At 38.7% G+C, this 18,140-nt stretch overlaps 1 protein-coding gene across 4 annotated transcripts in view; it reads left to right on the plus strand.

Annotated features, from left to right (window-relative positions):
• Nucleotides 1–18,140, plus strand: part of AKT3 (AKT serine/threonine kinase 3) — a 304,707-nt gene that overhangs the window by 131,393 nt on the left and 155,174 nt on the right. For 3 of the 4 annotated variants that reach the window (XM_042926503.1, XM_042926505.1, XM_042926504.1), the window contains exon 3: nt 1,454–1,579. In XM_042926503.1, coding sequence (XP_042782437.1) covers nt 1,454–1,579 — 126 coding nt within the window. Of the gene's footprint in view, nt 1–1,453; nt 1,580–10,553; nt 10,585–18,140 lie in introns of those variants that run through there. The other variant, XM_042926509.1, reaches the window with a different exon arrangement.

Here is an 18,140-nt window from a genome sequence, read left to right on the forward strand (position 1 = left end):
CTTAAAGGAAGTGACAGAAGAATTTAAAATTTCTTTTCAGTTCCTAATACAATAAACTAGACGTGATCTACATTAATGGGCTTGTGGGAGTTCTCAGTAACAGTTAATAGTATAAAGAGGTGTGAGGGAAGGACCTTGAGAATCGCTGATTCAGAGGCACACTGCATATCTGAAATGTATGTTGGGGTGAGATTATGGAAGGGCTTACATTTTCTGTTAAGAGACTTGATTAAACAGGGAGTCAGAGTATTTTTGAGCAGACAGGTGATGCAATCGAAGTGGTACACCCAGGCATGGGATTAATCTGGAGGTGGTAGACGCATTGGGATGGAAGGGGGTGAGTAGGAAGCGGGGTGGTCACGGCACAACAGCAGAAAGGCAGGGTGCGAGGGCCCCATTCAGGCTAGGCTAATAGGAGACTGGGGAAGGCAGTACTGACCGAGCCGAAGGGGAGGCAACAGCCAGGTGTTTGAGCTTGGGTAACAGGGATCAAGAGAAGAGGCTGATTTGTAGGGAAAGTTGGGCTGTTTTCAGTTGTTTGCAGTACTATGATTAAACATTTGATATTGAAGAACCAGGTAGAAATATCCAGTAGAGAGGGGACAGTTTTGAGACCAGATAGCCTTCCATCTCTTACGGTATCACGGAACACCTGTTTCTTAAAATTAAGAAGAGTCCCATATTAGGTAAGCAACTTGTGATCTGGTTGCTAAAAACTTACTTTTTGGAAGAGAGGTGACAGTTTATGTTAAAATTTGATAAAGTGCATTTCTTGACAATCATGTGCTTGGTATTGTAGCACGTGTTCTCACGGTTATTAATGTGTGTGAGTGTGTGTATGGTTTTTAAGCTCTGTTCACCCATGTTCCTTCATTTCCTTGACTTATTTACAGCATTGTAGAGAGGATAATTTCCCTATTCAGAACAATAAAATGTTGTTAAAACAAGTTACGATCAAGATTTAACAGTGAAAACAGACTTTCCCCTCTTTCTTCTTAAAAAATGACACAATTAGTCAGTAGTACTTGGAAGATAAACATCCATTTCATGTTCCTCCTTATGATAAGTGTTTTTCATCGAAATTCCTTGATACTGTGTGGATGATTTACCAAGGCTTTTTAAAATGGTTGAAATATGCTCTAACAGCCCATCTGATAAAATGAAAAACTGAACAAAATGTGTACTCAGATGAATGATTCTCTGAAGAAATAATGGTGCAAATGAATTATCAAAGTGTGAAATCATTAAAAACAAAACATGTTTGAGTTTTTATTGAATCTTAATTGCAGGCTTATGTATTTTCTTTTGTAAGCTAAGTTAAAAGAAAATTGCCTAACTAAATTCTTGGAGGCCAGTGTTGTGGGACATATATTGTACCATAATTGATTTTTCACATAAAAGCTGCTGTTCATTTTTTCCCCCCAGCATTAACATGCATGCTTTCCTCATGTAGGAGAATATATAAAAAACTGGAGGCCGAGATACTTCCTTTTGAAGACAGATGGCTCATTCATTGGATATAAAGAGAAGCCTCAAGATGTGGATTTACCTTATCCCCTCAACAACTTTTCAGTGGCAAGTAAGTTAATTATAGTTGTTGATTCACCTCCTATCTATTTACTTGTGTGACCTCACGGGTCAGATCCCTTATGATATATGAGAAGCCTATGAAAGAGTTCAGGTTTGTATTTAAGAGCAGGGAAACTCTCAGCTTTGATTATCAATAATACATGGCCTTCTCTAAGGCAATACAGTATAAGATTTTATGTAGTTAGAACCTAAATGTGGTAAATACAGTTCCCCAAATATGTACCTCAGGCCTTTCTTCATAAAATATGATTGGAGACCTTTGAACTTGGTTGCTAGAGTGAACTTGGTTGTAAGATGTTGCGGTACCGAGTGCATTTCTGATCGGTTTCCTGGCATGATCTTAGCTCTTTTCGTTGATCATCTGATGAGAAACAAATGATTTACTTTAGAAATTATTTTCTGGGGAGGTTTTATGTTTGAAGTTAAATTTTTCTTCCTTACAAGTATCTCAGAAAAATGTTTGTAATTAAGATTGACTTAGGGACTGTATATTTTCTTGAACACAGCACAAAATAAACTGAAAGATGGTGCTGCCTGTGATAATGGCAACAAATAACATTGCTGTGAAATGCCGGGCTCTTTAGGCTGATTGTATTACTGATTAATCAACAGAAGGGTTTTTCTGTGTTAACGCGGAAATGAAGCATTTAAAAAGTTACGTTAGGTTAAAATAAACTTGCATAAGAGGTAAACACAGAGATAAAATCTTCAGCTAGACACCATTCTTAATTTTGATTTTGGTTATGTGTTGTTTTCTGTTAGCTACATTTGGAAAAGGTAGGAGGTTAAGATGGAAGCAAAAAAAATAAAAATAAAAAATATCAAATAGCAACAACAAAATATCCAAGATAACAAAAGTCCTTGAATGTCATAAAAGTCATTTTAAGATTATATGGAGCCCCAGCCTTTTTATGGATAGTATCTCTTAATTTTTTAAAGAGTAAGATAAAGCAGTAAACCAAAGGGTTTGTGAAATCATTTGAGTGATAAGAATACTAACTTAAAAGACCCAAACATCTCTCTATTTATATAAATGGATTCTTATGTAGGGATTTCATTTTTTAACAAGTGAGAACACTTAATGTGTATGTATTGGTTAAGGAAATAATTTTTCCCCCGCTGGAATACTCATTAGATGTTTATGGCTTTCTCTGACTAGAAAATTACTTTTAAAATCCTGTTGTCAATTGAAGTAATATCTTGTATTTTGTGTTGACTTAAGAGCACATTTTCACTCTAAAGATCTTCTGAGCGAGCATTTGCTTTAAAATGATAAAAAATTGGCTTTTAAAACCCTAACAGCATACATTATCTCCTCCATAAGGCCAGTACAGTTTCTTAGTTTCTCTATCTTACTAGCAAATGGTATTGGTTTGTCTGAAATGATTTATGAAAGTACAGAACTCCTGTATCTGCTGATCAAAATGCAGCATTTTTTGACCTTATGAATTTCACACCCCAACAAGTTTTAAAGACATACTGTATGTCACAGTCTGCCAACATCTGCTCCAACACTTCCACTGGCAGAGGCGGAAATAAATACTGCACTCTGGGGGAGAGATCCTATTTAGTGACTGACAGTCAGCCTATCCACGAAGTAAGTATTAGTTGACATCTGTAATCTTTACTTCTATCATCAAGTAGTCGTAGGTAGTTGACAAACCAACAAGTGAAGTTATAGACCAGCTCCTTAGTTTTCAGAAGTGTATTAACATGGGTCTTACACTAAATCAACTATTTAAGATAGATTATTCTTGAAGCTTGACTTCCTTGCAGTCTTAAGTGGACCTAAGGATGAGTTGTGAAATGGACGCTGGTTGAAGAAGTAGTTCAGATTCCAGCTTTGCCCCGAGGCACGAGTATGACCTCAGAGGGATCATTCACTGAAGCTCTCAGCATAGAGGGAGAAACACATGGATGTCATGAGCCTGCAAGGCCTTTTTGTCTCCTACATGCTGAGATTCTGTGAGGGGGATTTTGAGCAGGCCTTCGAAGAGTGAATAGGAGTTAAATAGTTAAAGCAGGGGAGAAGGATATTCCTTAGTGTTCCATAATGTTTTTATGAAACATTAAGAGAAGGAACAGTTGGAGCAAGGGAGGGATACTTGGCCAACAGTTTCCCTCTGTCCCTGGCCCCCTGGAGTATGTGAAAAAAGAGATGATTTTACCAGGTACTTGTAAGGTATGTTGGAAAATGTTACATATGTGTATATGTATATTCCATTGATGGCTACATGAGTCCCTTGTTTTTCCTGATAATTAAAAAACGTTACTTCCAATTTAATATATGTGGGTTTTATTTGAGTTTTACCAAAATAGGCTTTTTATCCGTCTGAAAAAGTGAAGAATGAGACCCGGCCAGGACTTCGAATCCCTCTCCCCAATCTTCACTAAATTTCATATTCCTTCCTTTCAGATTTAAAATTTCCAAAAAGTTAGTTTGTGCTTATATATTTCTATTTCTCAATCCATTGCCGTCTAGCTTTCTTTCTTAGTCACTTGATTGAAACCACTTTCAGTAAGTTCTCCAGTGACCACTTAATTGCTAAGACCAGTAGACATTTCTCAGTTGTTCTTTTCCTGGATTGACCTCTTGGGCTGCATTTCATGCCATCGATCACCACTTCTTTCTTGGGGTGACCTCTCCTGTTGTGTTCTGGGATGCCTCTTCTGGTTTCCTTCCTTTGCCTGTTTCGTGGATTATGGTACATAACTGGGTTCTGGTCAAGGAAGCTTTTCATTTTGTCCCCGTTTTCCTGGGTGGTCACATTCACTTTGAAGGTTTTAGTTACCACCTGTATGCAGTTTATTCTCCCACAAGATGTATCTTCAGGGCAGACCTCTCTCCTGAGCCCTAGGCTACTATAGTCAACTCACTGCCGGATATCTCTGCCTAGGTATTTCTGGGACTCAACCTGTCCTAAGCTGAATTTAAGATAATCTTGTCAACTTCCCCCTGTATTCAGTATGTCAGTTCTTTTCTTTTTCTTTCTTTCTTTCTTTCTTTCTTTCTTTCTCTTTCTTTCTTTCTTTCTTTCTTTTTTTCTTTCTTTCTTTCTTTCTTTTCTTTCTTTCTCTTTCTTTCTCTTTCTTTCTTTCTTTCTTTCTTTCTTTCTTTCTTTCTTTCTTATGTTTATTTACCTTTGAGAGACAGAGACAGAGCAGGAGTGAGGGAGGGGCAGAGAGAGAGGGAAACACAGAATCCAAAGCAGGCTTCAGGCTCCGAGCTGTCAGCACAGAGCCTGACGTGGGGCTTGAACCCAAGAACTGTGAGATCATGACCTGAGCCCAAGTCAGACGCTCAACTGACTGAGCCTCCCAGGTGCCACTCCTCAGTATGTCAGTTCTGTCTTAAGCAGAAACCTGAATCTATTCCATGCCTTTACGCCCGCCCCCCACTGCCTTCACATCTTCACCCCATTCCCAGTCCATTTCTGTTTCTGCTGATTAGTGTTTGAACTGTAAATCAAACTATAATCACCCCAGAACAAGCTTATTGTCTTCTATTGTAGATTCTTAACTAGATGCTCTGCCTGTAGATTCGACCGACCACTTACATTCTGACCTTCTCGTGACTGTCACAGGGACCATTCCCCAGTTAAGTCCTCACCGTACCATTCCACTGTGATGGCCCTGCCATTGCCTACTGGATGAAGTCCAGCTTCTTTAGTATATCATGTGGGGATCTCGTCAGTCTGACTTCTGCTTTCAACTCTTGCTTCCTGTGTCTTCTGGGTGGTCACATGTGGGCACAATGAAGCGTTTGTGCTTGTTTGTTGTGTTTGTTGATTCCCTGCACAAACTCCACAGCTCTTCCACTCTGAGGCTTTGTTCATGCTGTTCCCCCTGACTGGAATGGCTTTGTGGCCTCTATTTGTCTGGATCATTTTTTTCATCCTTTAAGATTTAATTCACATTTAAATGCCCATCCTTATTCCTACTAAATTACTCTTCCCTGCCTTTCATCAAGCTAGTCTCTTTTGTTGTTATCACAGTGGTTTTTGGTTATTTGTTCATGTGTTACGTCTCCTCTGCTGATCTGCGAGTTATTTTAGGGTAAAGAGCCTAGTGTTATTTATCTTCTATCTCCTAGTGCCTACGTATTAGGGCTTAATAACCATTTTTGAATGAATGAATGAAAACAAATAGTCCAGATTTCTCCAGTTTTAGATGGAAAAGGAGGCCTTTTGAAATTCAGTGATCTGTATAAAGTTACCTTACTAGGTAGTGGTAGCTGAGTGCCAAGGTTAGAACTCAAATTCATCTACTGTCATTTGCATTTTATTTCCCTCCCCTGTCCCCATTCTGTGCCGTTTTCCCTAGATTGAGAGCCTTGAGATATGATTTTGGGTCAGAGTTACGATATTTTAAATGGCTAGATAGCCTTTGGCATGCAGAATGTAAACTCTCCAAGCCCCTGAAACATGGATGAAAAGATCTGACCTCATCCTCCTTTGGGGGATCATATATGAACTCTATGCGAAGGTCCTCTCTACATATCGTACTGTAGAAATGTAAGTAAAAATAACCATTGTTTTTCAAGCCAAGTGCCTCTCTAATCAGAATTATGATTTGGTCAGTTGCTAATTATAGATTGAGATTATTTTTGCGCAGGAAACATTACAATTTGGGAAATAATATAGGATACGTAAGACACGAGCATTGTCATAAAGCTGCGTTCACACGTACTTTGAGCACAGTAGCTGGTCTACCCAGTAGTCATGGTCTCAAATGTTTTGACAGTTACCAGCCCAACTGAAGAGTAAAACAGCTCCTCAGTGGAGAGTTTGGACATTTGTCCGTGTGTCTTGGGGCTCAGCTGCCTTTTTATCTACTCCCTTTCACTCTTAGTGGTGGGAAGAGAGACGTGCCAACCTGTGTTCTAGTAGCACCTCCCAGAAATCCAGCTTATTCCGTGTTGCAAATTCTGACCATATCTCTTTCCTCTCTGAAACCTTTCTTCAGTCAGCTTTTTAAAAAATAGGTCAGTCTGCATTTCTTAGGCCAATTTTGAAATGAAATGTTTACTCATTAACCTATTTTTCTTCTTTTTGTAAGAAAGTAAGGGGGTTTAAACCTACCAAAAAGACATCATTACCTCTGAATACGTAGTATAAAAGATATTTTAAATACATAGAAAAATGAGGCGATTTCTACTAATGTTTTCACTGTGGCTGTTCATGGGGATAGAGAAATTGCTAATTGATTCTCAGTCTTACATAACATATAATACAACCTAGAATAGCAACCCTATAAATCTAGGGTAACTCTATACCACATAAATATAGAAGAATTACAAGAGATCTGGCTAGCTCACTTTTAAAGGGTTGATCATTAGAACCATACTAGATACTAAAAGGAGTATAAGATACAATGTTTGAATGTGGGAATTTGTCATTGACTGTGGAAGACATTCACAACACCCTGCAGTGGGAGGAATGATGAGATTCGTCGCCAGAATGAATTTTATAGAAGTTGAGAGAATAGGTAAAGGTAAGCTAGGGTGACTAGGTAAGGATTTTAGCATGAGCTCTGGAGGATAGGTGATATGTAAGTTTTCGGAAGAAGGAGGACATTCACGGTGAGGTTAACAACATACGCACATGAAGTCCAGAATTAATGAGGAGCCTATTTTGTGAATAGCATAGGCAATATCACAGGTAGATAGAGCATTCATGTTGGAGAAAAAACAAGATTAGATACTTTGTAATCAGATTGTGAAAGATCTTAAATACCAACTTGATGTTTTTAATGGAAACCAGCTGGAAACCGTTGGAGGCTTTTATGCATTAGGTGTCCAAATCAGTATCTGATGAAAAGAAGAACCTACCAGGTTACGGTAGAAAGGGGACATCCGTAAGCAAATGGCGCTCTTCCCTCCATGAGCCAGTCGGTCAGCAAGATATCGTCTTGTTTCCGTACTCTGCAGTCTCCCTGCTACCATCCTGGGGCAGCTCTTCATCAGGTTCTCCCTGGACTATTAAGTCTCCTAGTTGATCTCTTGCCTTCAAGTATTCTCCTCTCTGGAGTATTTGGGAGCAATGCATAGGATAGATTAATCTTCGGAAAAAAACTTCCTTTCCAAGTATCACCTCCTTAGCTCAGAAAAATCTCACATTTTTCCATTTTTTGCAAGAGGAGCCTGAATGGCTATTTATTTATTTTTTTTATGTATCATGTATCAACAATCGAACACTTGCCCAAATCATACCTATGTTTATACTCTGTGTATTTTCAATATTCACTTTGTCTTCTATTACTCTTTAATGTTCCATACTTTTTGACGTATATTGCTACATTCTATTAGGTTGAATTACATATAAAGTTCTTAACCTCATTTTTGTTTTCAGTGATTTTTATTTTATGTACTTGATCATTTGAAGATTTGGTGCTTTTCTTCCCCTTGCCTGTGATCAGATTTTTAGGCAAACAAAGTTATGTCCTGTAATAGCGGCGTCTCACTATATACAATAGAGCCCTTACTTAAAATTTGATCATGTAGTGGATAAGTGTAACTGTAATCAGATTTTCTTCCTTTCTGTCATATTCTCTACGGGGTACTGTAATCATTTATTTGCAAAGTTTAACCCATAAACTAAGTTTAGAACGGGGAAAGGAGAAAACCTTGTTAAAAATCACTTTAAAGGGAGATTGTTTGTAGAAAATTACAAAGAATAATAATGCCATACTCAGTCACACATTCTCTTCCTGCCATTCAAATCACACCCTGATATGATAAGAAAAAATTTCCACAGAATGTCTATTCTTCCCTTCTTTTTTTCAGCATTACACAACAAACATGCAAAACGAAAAAGTATAATCCTGTTTTCATGCACATGACTATGGAGTTCAGGGTTTCGGATGCGGCTCCTAGGTGTGACAGCACCCCTCAGCATCACGTCCTTTATGGACATAAATTTACATTGTGTGTCACATGAGTTTCCTATTAGATAGTCTCACTGTTTTAGTACTTCCTTCGTTAGAACGTTGTAAGTGACCTGCTCAGACGTCTGTCACGAGTCTTCCCTCGTGACTTTTCTGAGCTCTCTGTCACCCCCTTTCCTGATTTACTTGAAGCTAATTTATAGTTGCAGTCTTTACTGCCATAGCCTCATTTATCGGAATGTAAGTTGGGGGACGCTTATGGAGAACCCAGGGGAGTGATAAACTTCTAGAGCACAGTGACTGTGTATGCTCATGTAAAAATTTTCCTGCAACATTTGTGACAAGGTCTGTGTGCTGGAAGGTCATCTGTCTTGGTTCTGCTACTTTACGAGTGTGTGGCCTTGGGCAAATCACATCATTTCTCTGGTCTTCATTTTTGTCATCTTTTTTTTTTTAAGTTTATTTATTTGTGTATTTATTTTGAGAGAGAGAGAGAGAAAGAGAGAGAGAGAGAGGGCACAAGCAGGGGAGGGGCAGAGAGAGGGGGGAGAGAGAATCCCAAGCAGGCTCAGCACTGTCAGCACATGGCCTGACGCAGGGCTTGATCTCACCAACCATGAGGTCATGACCTGAGCCAAAACCAAGTCTGACACTTAACCGACTGAGCCACCCCGGTGCTCCCATCTTTAGACACGAAGGTTAATAATACCCACTTCTCAGGATTATGGTAAGGATTAAATGAGATGCTGTATGTGAACACGCTTTGTAAATTGTGAAAGGGTGTGCAAATAAAAGTCTCAATGTAACAGGAGATGTGCAGTAATTTTGCTCGGTTGAGTTAAGTGACAGCCATCCTTCCCTTTCCAGCTACATTACATTGGAATGGCAAGGAAACTACTTGATTGGATTTTCTTTAAAGATCATTAGAAGTTTTAGGTAGAAACTATTTGCAGTGCTGTCTTGCACTTGAAGACAGTTTCTATGGGTTGGTTGGGGGAAGAAATCCCAATTTCATTTAATGCCAAGGACTTTGATCTGTAACAGCTAGTCCTTGTAACTAAACATGAGCTAGACCCCCAAACCATGGCCATGGCCACCTCTGGCCAAGGAAGGAAGCATCACTACAGCTGCAAGGCCAGCCCCATTTCATTGGCCTCAGAGGAGTGGGGCACAGACCAGATTCTTCAAACCTTCAAGCCTTTGGGAAGTCAAAGCTTCCACGGGTGGTTGGTCCACGTGACTGGTGTTACCCCTTATTTTAGTCAGAAGTTGTTTTCACTTTTTAATAGAAGGAATAAAATCCTCACATATCTTTCTGACTATCCTGAGGGGATCCCTTGGTTACCATCCATTGGTGGAAAGTTTTTGATTAATTTGGTTCTTCCATTAGATGATTACTGTTTTATAAGGTGGAAGATGCATTGGGACTTGTTCTTAGGGGAAGGCAGGCAAGGAGTGATGAGTTTCTGTAGCTTATGTTAAATGATGTGAGGAGACCCCAGCAGAGCCAGCCTTCCTTCTCTCCCTCCTCTCCTTCCTTTCTCCCTTCCTTCTTCCCTTCTCCCTCCCTCCTCCTCTCCTCTTCCCCTCCCTTCTCTCCTCCCTCCTCTTCTCCCTCCTCTTCTTCCTCCTTCCCTTCCTCCTCTCTCTTTAAACTTCTCCTAAGGTCAACAGTTAACTACCATCTATCCAAAGATACTGACATAAAAGAACACCCTGCATGTAATCAGTTTCACTGATTTATTCTCAAACACTTTACCTCAGACTCTCTCCTTGACTCTCTTTCCTAGACACACTATCCAACCAACAGCCTCCCTCACTTAATTCTGTTTTTGAAATTTCCTGCCTCGTGTGCCTATGATTTAAAGTAACACAATTTGGAAGCATAGGAGTTATCACAATTAATATTTAAGCATATTTTTAGGAAATCTAAGTTCTAATGGCTATTTAGAAAGTTTTTATTGAGGGTCTATTGTGTTCTCAACATTGTACCAGGTACTGAGGGAAAAAAGAAGGAAATAAGGAAGGAAACCAACCTTTCTTTGAGCGTTACTATGTGCCAGGCCCTTTCACATATGTTATCTCATTTAATCTTCACACCGCTCTGAGGTAAGTATTATGTTCTCTATTTTAAAGAGACTGAGGGAGGTTATGTGACTTGGTGAGCTCGCTTACCTGGCAAATGGCCGGGCCAGGATTTCAGCCCGTGCTTCACAGAATGACTCTGAAGCCTGTGCCTGTGTTCATTTCATAATCCATAGACCTGGGTTAGCCCTTGGCTTTGGAGGGTTTATCATCTAGTAGCAAAAATCTGCCACAAATCCTTGGAATTGGTATTTTGAGATGTTTCATTCAGTTCTGAAGTAAGTTTTACAATTAACACATTGAGTAAGAGTTTAGGAAAGGGAGGGTCGTTAAGGACTGGATCATCAAGACGAGCTTCTTGGAAATTGTGCTCGTTTGGAGAAAGAGTAAGATTTCAAAAGATGAAGTACATTCCAGGTAACGGGAATAGCATTAATTTGAAATGTTATTTCTGAGAAACTTCGGCTGAATCTCTTATTGTTGATTTAAATGAGTATGAAATCCTCAGATATGAATGAAAGCTCCAGATGGTATGTTATTTTTTTATCCCTGTATAGAGTGAAAAATATCAAAGGAGGAAGAAGGATAAATGATGGGAATAAATATGGCACTTGAAATCTGTAGCAGAATGCCGTGCTCATACCAGACACTTGTTTTCTCAGGGTCACATTTAGGCACTCGCCCCCCTTAGCTGACCTGGTGTTGTACGTTCGGTTCTTGCAGTAACATCGCTGTTCCTCGTCTCTCCTTGAAGAGTATAAAATAATTTTACTGATACAAAGTAGCACTCCATTTTAAAATCCCATCTTAAAGGCAGTGTTTTTTCTTCAGCTAAAAAGGTTTCCAATGATAGCTTTTCACTTGGAAAGGGTACATTATCTCTTTATCTGTTTATTAAAAACAAGACCCTGACTTCTTAGATAAAGGAGAGGTAAGGTGGTGTGGAAAGGAGTGGGCGAGGGGCACTGGGTGGGAGGCTCTCCCCCTGCAGCCTGGGCATGAGAAGCAGCTATGTGGGTTCAGCCACACGCTTGTGTACTCTTTTGCACTAAGTTAATTATTAACAGGTCAATCCAGCTCGGTCTTGCAGGTAAAAATTTGCTGAATGTGTAACGCTGCCCAACATGAGCCAGCCTGTGTGCACTGTTGTTTTTTATCTTGTCACCGATCCCAGCATTGTCCTCCATGATGCCCTTCCATCTCTGAAGGGTCAGAATCATTCTTTCCACACACTCTTCTGACTATACTCATTTATGAGCTCGTTACATTTATAGATCATTTTTGGTTAAATTAAATGTGGATACATACCTGATTTATTTGTTTAATACTTATTTTTTAACTTAATTTTTTGTTTTCTAGAACGTAGATGTTTATGTGTAATTCATTTTTTTAATTGTCGACTAAAAGGGGTTATATGTCCATCGTATTTGCCTGTCATAGGAAATTAAGAGGGACTTGAGGAAGCAAGGAAAGAGAATTGACATTTTTTAAGAGCCTCCTATGTACAACGTGCTTTATTTATGTGATCACATTATGTCACGGCAGGAATGACATGAAATAAAACTACCTAAAAATCCAAGCAAACTAGACACTGAAACCAAGATCTAGAGAGATTAAGAAACTTTCCCAGAGCCTCTAAGCAGATAGAAGGCAGAGGTCCGTCTGATATCTGGCTGGAGTGTGTTGAAGCATACACAGGGCTCAGACGACAGCTCTCTTCAAGTAATGTTTAGTCAGCACCCACAGAAACTTCACCGTATGCCAGCCATTATACGCAGTGGGTTAATAGCAGATTCTCATTGTTCTTGAGAGATGTATTTTATGTCACAGCAATTCTTACTTATTCTGTAGCAGGGGGACAAGCATGCAGGTGATAGCTAGGTGGCCGGTTATTTGATAGATCCTATCAACACGACTGGTAATATCAACTGGTCCCGCCACCACCCAGGGATTCCAGAGTTTTGTCACATGTGGTGTCAGGGAGGTTACAATGAAGGATCCATACGATTCTTTCTTGTGATATTCAGTGGTTTGCCAGTCAGCAACATGGTAATTTCTCGAGACATTCAGTCTGCTGAGAAGTAGTAGTAGTAATAATAATAATAATAATAATAATAATAATAACAACAACAACCACCACTTGTTGAGGACCTTTATGGGTATGTTAATCCCACTAACAGTTTTCCAGGATATATACTATTGCTTTGTGATAGCCAGGGAATGAGGCTCATGGAGTTTGCCGGTGATCATGTGAACTCTTAAACCCCCAACTTGCAGGTTTCAAGGGCAGTGATTTTTTGCGCACTGTTGCTTAACTGAAACCTCTCCTGCTGCCCCGGGGTCTTGAGGCGAGAGGTTTTCTCGTGTGGGTAGTTCAGAAAGTGTGGGTTTTCCATGCCTCTAGACTAGTTTATATGTCGGTCTCAGGGATCCGATCTGGTGATTCTCAACTAGCGTGAGAAGATTTGTTTCAGAGCTCTGAGCTGCTTCTCTTTGTGGAAACTGAAGCTTAATGCAGAGGATTCACTGGTATGTGACCATTTCAGCTTTGCTTTTCTAATTATGTCCGAGAGGTCATAGGAGAGACTGATTATGAGAGGCATAATCATCTGGATATTTCATATGACTCACGATCGTTGCATTTTTAACAGATTGGACTTGAAGGACACGTGTTTTGTTGATCTCTCTGCCATTATAGTCTAAATCACTCCCTGTCTTTTCCCTCCATATCTTTATACTAATTTAAAAGCATTTATTTATTTATTTGAGTGAAGTTAACTGAGGCCCAAGGCCAGGGTGCAGGGAAGGACCTTTAAGCCTTGGAATTTAGGAACACTATGCAGGCATTCTTTTGGATTGGAAATAATACATAATCAAGCAGATGCTAATGAAAAATGAAATGCAGGGAGAGAGAAAAGAGACTAGGGTGGCTGTGTGAAAGTTTCATGGAGGAGAGTACATTGCCCCTTTATTACAATAATGTTGCTGCCCTATAATAAGGTCTTTCATTGCTGGTTCAGCTTTTTTCATTCATTTGTTTTGTGCTCTGCTTCCTGTTACTAATTGTCAGCACAATCGTCTTCCAACTATGAAGTCTCAGTGTCCTTTTGGACCAATTTGTCATTGTCTTTCTCCCTCACCCCCCAACCCATGCTCTCAGAATCTATTACTATGGTTGCATTTTTAGACATTTTTTATGTTTTAAAATGGCACTGCTTTTGAAACACGCCAGAATAGTTTATGATAATTGAATCATCCAACCAGCAACAGTTACTGCTTCCAAAAGCACACTGGTGAAGTTTAAAGTTTCTGTCTCTATAGGATATTCTTATAAAGTGATTAAAAATAAACATGCAATACTCTCTTTATAGCAGTATTTCATACACATTGTTCCTTTGAGCTTCACAATGGCCCTGGGGAAAGAGGACATTTCATTAAACTATATTCTTGACATAATTCAGCAAATATTTGGAATTTCTGTGCCTATAGGAAGTTACATTTTTATTGTTTTCCTATCAATGGCTCTTGATTCTTAGAATATTGTAAGAAATCTTCAGGGTTGGCTTACATTGACAAGCCTGAACAAATTCCAATATCCGAATCCAGGCACATGTTACATGTTACATGTTATTTCCTGTACGGTTTTTAACTTTTTGGCCAATACATATTCCAAATGTACTCTCCGCCTTGAACCAGTAATTTAATATTGACAGAAAGACATTTTTCAAATTTAATTTCTGTAAAGAACTTCTGAAACAGTATTATTCCTTGACAGTTCATCTGTCATCTAGAACTTTCCCTATCTTATGATCATGTGATAAAAGTTTATTGGTGTTTCTAAGTTTTGTATTCTCACAATAGATAGCAATTATTTTTGGTGCACAAATACTAGACAAGAAGTTTGGTCAGTTTACTTTGGGGGAAAACAATTTCAGTACTCTCTGTAGGTCACCTATTTCTGTCGATTAATTGCAGAAAACTGGTAAGTGTAATATACAAAGTTTGTTGTAAAGAAAGAAAACTTCACTTCCTCTCTTGTAAGTAGCTAACATTCCTAAAACAGTTCATGACATACCAAGAAGAGCCAAGAATTCAGAGCTAGAAAACATGGATTAGAGATTCAGCTCTATAACCTTAATGACTTGATGATTTTGAATTAGTGACTGAAAAACCAGACAGCTTCCATTTTCTTATTTGTGAAATGGAAATAATGAAAACCCTCTAAAACTTTACTGGGAAGATTAAAGGGAAATAATGCACGTAAAATCTTAATGTTACAGGAAAGCAGCTGATAATAGGCCAAAATAATGGCTTAGTACTTAATTATTTAAAAAGAATAAATTTTGGAGAAAGATGTAGTGGAAAGCAAAGTTTCCCTACTCAATTGGGAAAAGATAGAAGATGAGATTTTTTTATTCTGCTGGAGACAAATGAACTGATTATTCCAATGTACACTCTTCATTTATCTTGCAATGCACCACTTATACCCAATTTTGAAACATACTGTTTTTGTGCTATAATAAAGACCCAGAGGCCTCTTTATGGTTATGACTGAAACCTTTTAAAGTCAGGATAGCTTATTTGGAGTCAGAATTCTGAATGGAAACCGAGACATCTCTGTCTTTCCTTAAAGTTATAAGAAGTTAGTGTTTTCCAGATCGGTCAGATTGTAATAATGACTCTTTGGTTATCTTTACATATGGTTTAAATGAAATTAATAGGTTTGTTGGTTTATAATCTTCCAAAATTCATTTTTTTTTTTTGATAGTTCTCTGCTTTACTCTGAATGGATAGGCCTACCTTTTGGTTGTTCTCCAAGGAAAAAATCCCTTTAACTATTCTATAAATCTACTGCTTTCTACTAGGGAAAGGATACTAGCTTTTAATTGTTAGAGCCGTGGCTGTGCAATCAAGAATTTGATTAGGCTTTAGTTTTTTCAAATTGATGTCATCATTGAGATTTATTTATATGTATACATAGAGTAAACTGGACAAATGGATTTTGAAGAAATAAGTAAGATTGGTGGGGATCATAAAGTAAATTGTGCTTCTCAAGGCATGTGAACTTTAAAATATTGAGATTATCTTATAAGAAAAAGAGAACTAGTTGTGATAAACTCTGTTGCATCAGAAATATTTTCTATTTAAAAAAAAATGCTTATTTATTTATTTTGAGAGAGAGAGAGAGAGCAGTGGAGGAGCAGAGATAGAGGGAGAGAGACCCCTGTCAGCACAGAGCCTGACGTGGGGCTCGAACTCACAAACTGTGAGATCAAGACCTGAGCTGAAACCAAGAGTTGGATGCTTAACTGACTGAGCCACCCAGGCACCCTGTATTCAGAAATGTTTTCTGAAGCTCTTTTTGTTTGTTTGAATTCAGGCTGTGACGAATCAAACAGAACTATTAGAAGTACCAGGTACCCTGAAGCTTACAGTATAGTTAAGAAGATACACTTGAAGCAGTCTGTGACTAACAGTATGTGATCAGTCCCAGCATGTGCAATGTAAATGTTAAGTGCAGAAGATCTTCCAGAGTAGAGAGTAAGAGCTGGAATCATCAGAGCTTTTCAGCGACTGGAATCTAGGTAGAAGGGAAGGAAAGTGTTTCACATGACAGAAGCAGTGTGAATTAAGTCCTGAAATTAAGAATAATCCGGGAGCTTTTTAAAAAACAAACAAAGCAGAAAGAGACCCATGAATACAGAAAACAAACTTATGGTTGCTGGAGGGGAGGGGGGTGGGGAATGGACAGAGTGGATGAGGGGGAGCGGGAGGTGCAGGCTTCCAGTGGTAGAATGAATAAGTCACAGGAATAAAAGGTACAGCGTAGGGAATATAATCAATGGTATTGAAACGGCATTGTCAGGTGACAGACGGCAGCTATACTTGTGGTGAGCACAGCATAACATACACTTGTTGAATCACTGTGTTGTACACCTGAAAAAAAGAACCGGAGAATGTTTAAGGGACAATGAAGATATACATATATATCAGGAGAAAGTACTCCTTGTCATTTTCAATCAGCTTTTAAATTTTTCACACTCCACAAGCGATACCATACAGTGTTTGTCTTTCTCTGGTTTGTCCCACTTCTCATAATACCCTCAAATGTGATCCATTGTTATCCATGAAATTGCAGGGTATTTTTTTTTAATATCACATTTTCATCATCCATTTGTCCATCATAGGGAAATTAGGTTGTTTCCATACGTTGGCTGCTGTAAATAATGCTGCAATGAACAGGTGGGAGATTTCCAGATCATATGGTAGTTCAGTTTTTACTCTTAGGAACCATCATAGAGTTTTTCATAATGGTTGCCACCAATTTCTCTTCCTACTAACAGTGTTGTATAAAGGTTCACTTTTCGTGCAAGCCCAGCAACATTTGTTATTTGTCTTTTTGATTCTAGTCTTTCAGACAGGTAGAAGGTGATGTCTCATTGTGGTTTTGGTTTGCATTCCCTGAATGATGAGTGACGTTGAACATCTTTTCATGTTTATTTTGGCTTTGTTTATTCAGCCCTTCTGCTTGGTTTGTAATCAGATTACTTGTTTTTGTTGTTGTTTATTTGTTTTTTGGTGTTGAGTTGTGTAAGTTCTTTACATAGTTTGGATATTAACCCTTTATTGGATATGTCATATGCAAATATCTTCTCCCATTCAGAAGGTTTCCTTTTTGTTGTGTTGGTTTTCTTTGCTGTGCAGAAGCTTTTAATTTTGTTGTAGTCCCAATAGTTTAATTTTGCTTTTGTCTCCCTGGCCTCAGAAGACATATCTGAGAATGTAGAAGAAAATGTTTCTATGGTTGATGTCAGAGAAATTCCTGCTTGTTTTCTTCTAGGAGTTTAATGGCTTCAGGTCCCACATTATTTAGGTCTTTAATCCATGTTGAGTTTGTGTGTATGGTGGGGTTTTGTTCTTCTGCATATTGCTGTCCAGTTTTCCCAACACTGTGGTTGAAGAGACTGCCTTTTCCCCATTGTATATTGCAGCATCCTTTGTTATAGATAAAATGATGAAATAAGTGTGGGTTTGTTTCTGGGCTGTCTGTCCTATTCCACTCATCCATGTGTCTGTTTTTGTGCCAGTACCATACTGTTTTGATTACTATAGCTTTGTATTATATCTTGAAATCTGGAGTTTTGATACCTCCAGTTTTTCTTTTTCAAGATTGCTTTGGATATTTGGATCCTTTGATTTTCATACAAATTTTAGGATTATTCTTTTCTAGTTCTGTGAAAATGGCTGTTGATATTTTGATAGGGATTGCATTGAATCTATAGATTGATTTGGGTAGTATGGACACTTTAATGACATTTGGTTTTTTTTCTTTAATTTTTAAAAATGTTTATTTATTTTTGAGACAGAGAGAGACGGAGTGTGAGCAGGAGAAAGGCAGAGAGAGAGAGAGGGAGACACAGAATCTGAAACAGGCTCCAGGCTCTGAGGTGTCAGCACAAAGCCCGACGTGGGGCTCAAACCCACGAACTGTGAGATCATGATCTGAGCTGAAGTCGGATGCTTTAACCGACTGAACCACCCAGACACCCCAACATTCGTTCTTTCAATCCATGAGCATG

This window comes from Panthera leo, chromosome F3, assembly GCF_018350215.1.
Source record: "Panthera leo isolate Ple1 chromosome F3, P.leo_Ple1_pat1.1, whole genome shotgun sequence".
Taxonomy (NCBI): Eukaryota; Metazoa; Chordata; class Mammalia; order Carnivora; family Felidae; genus Panthera; species Panthera leo.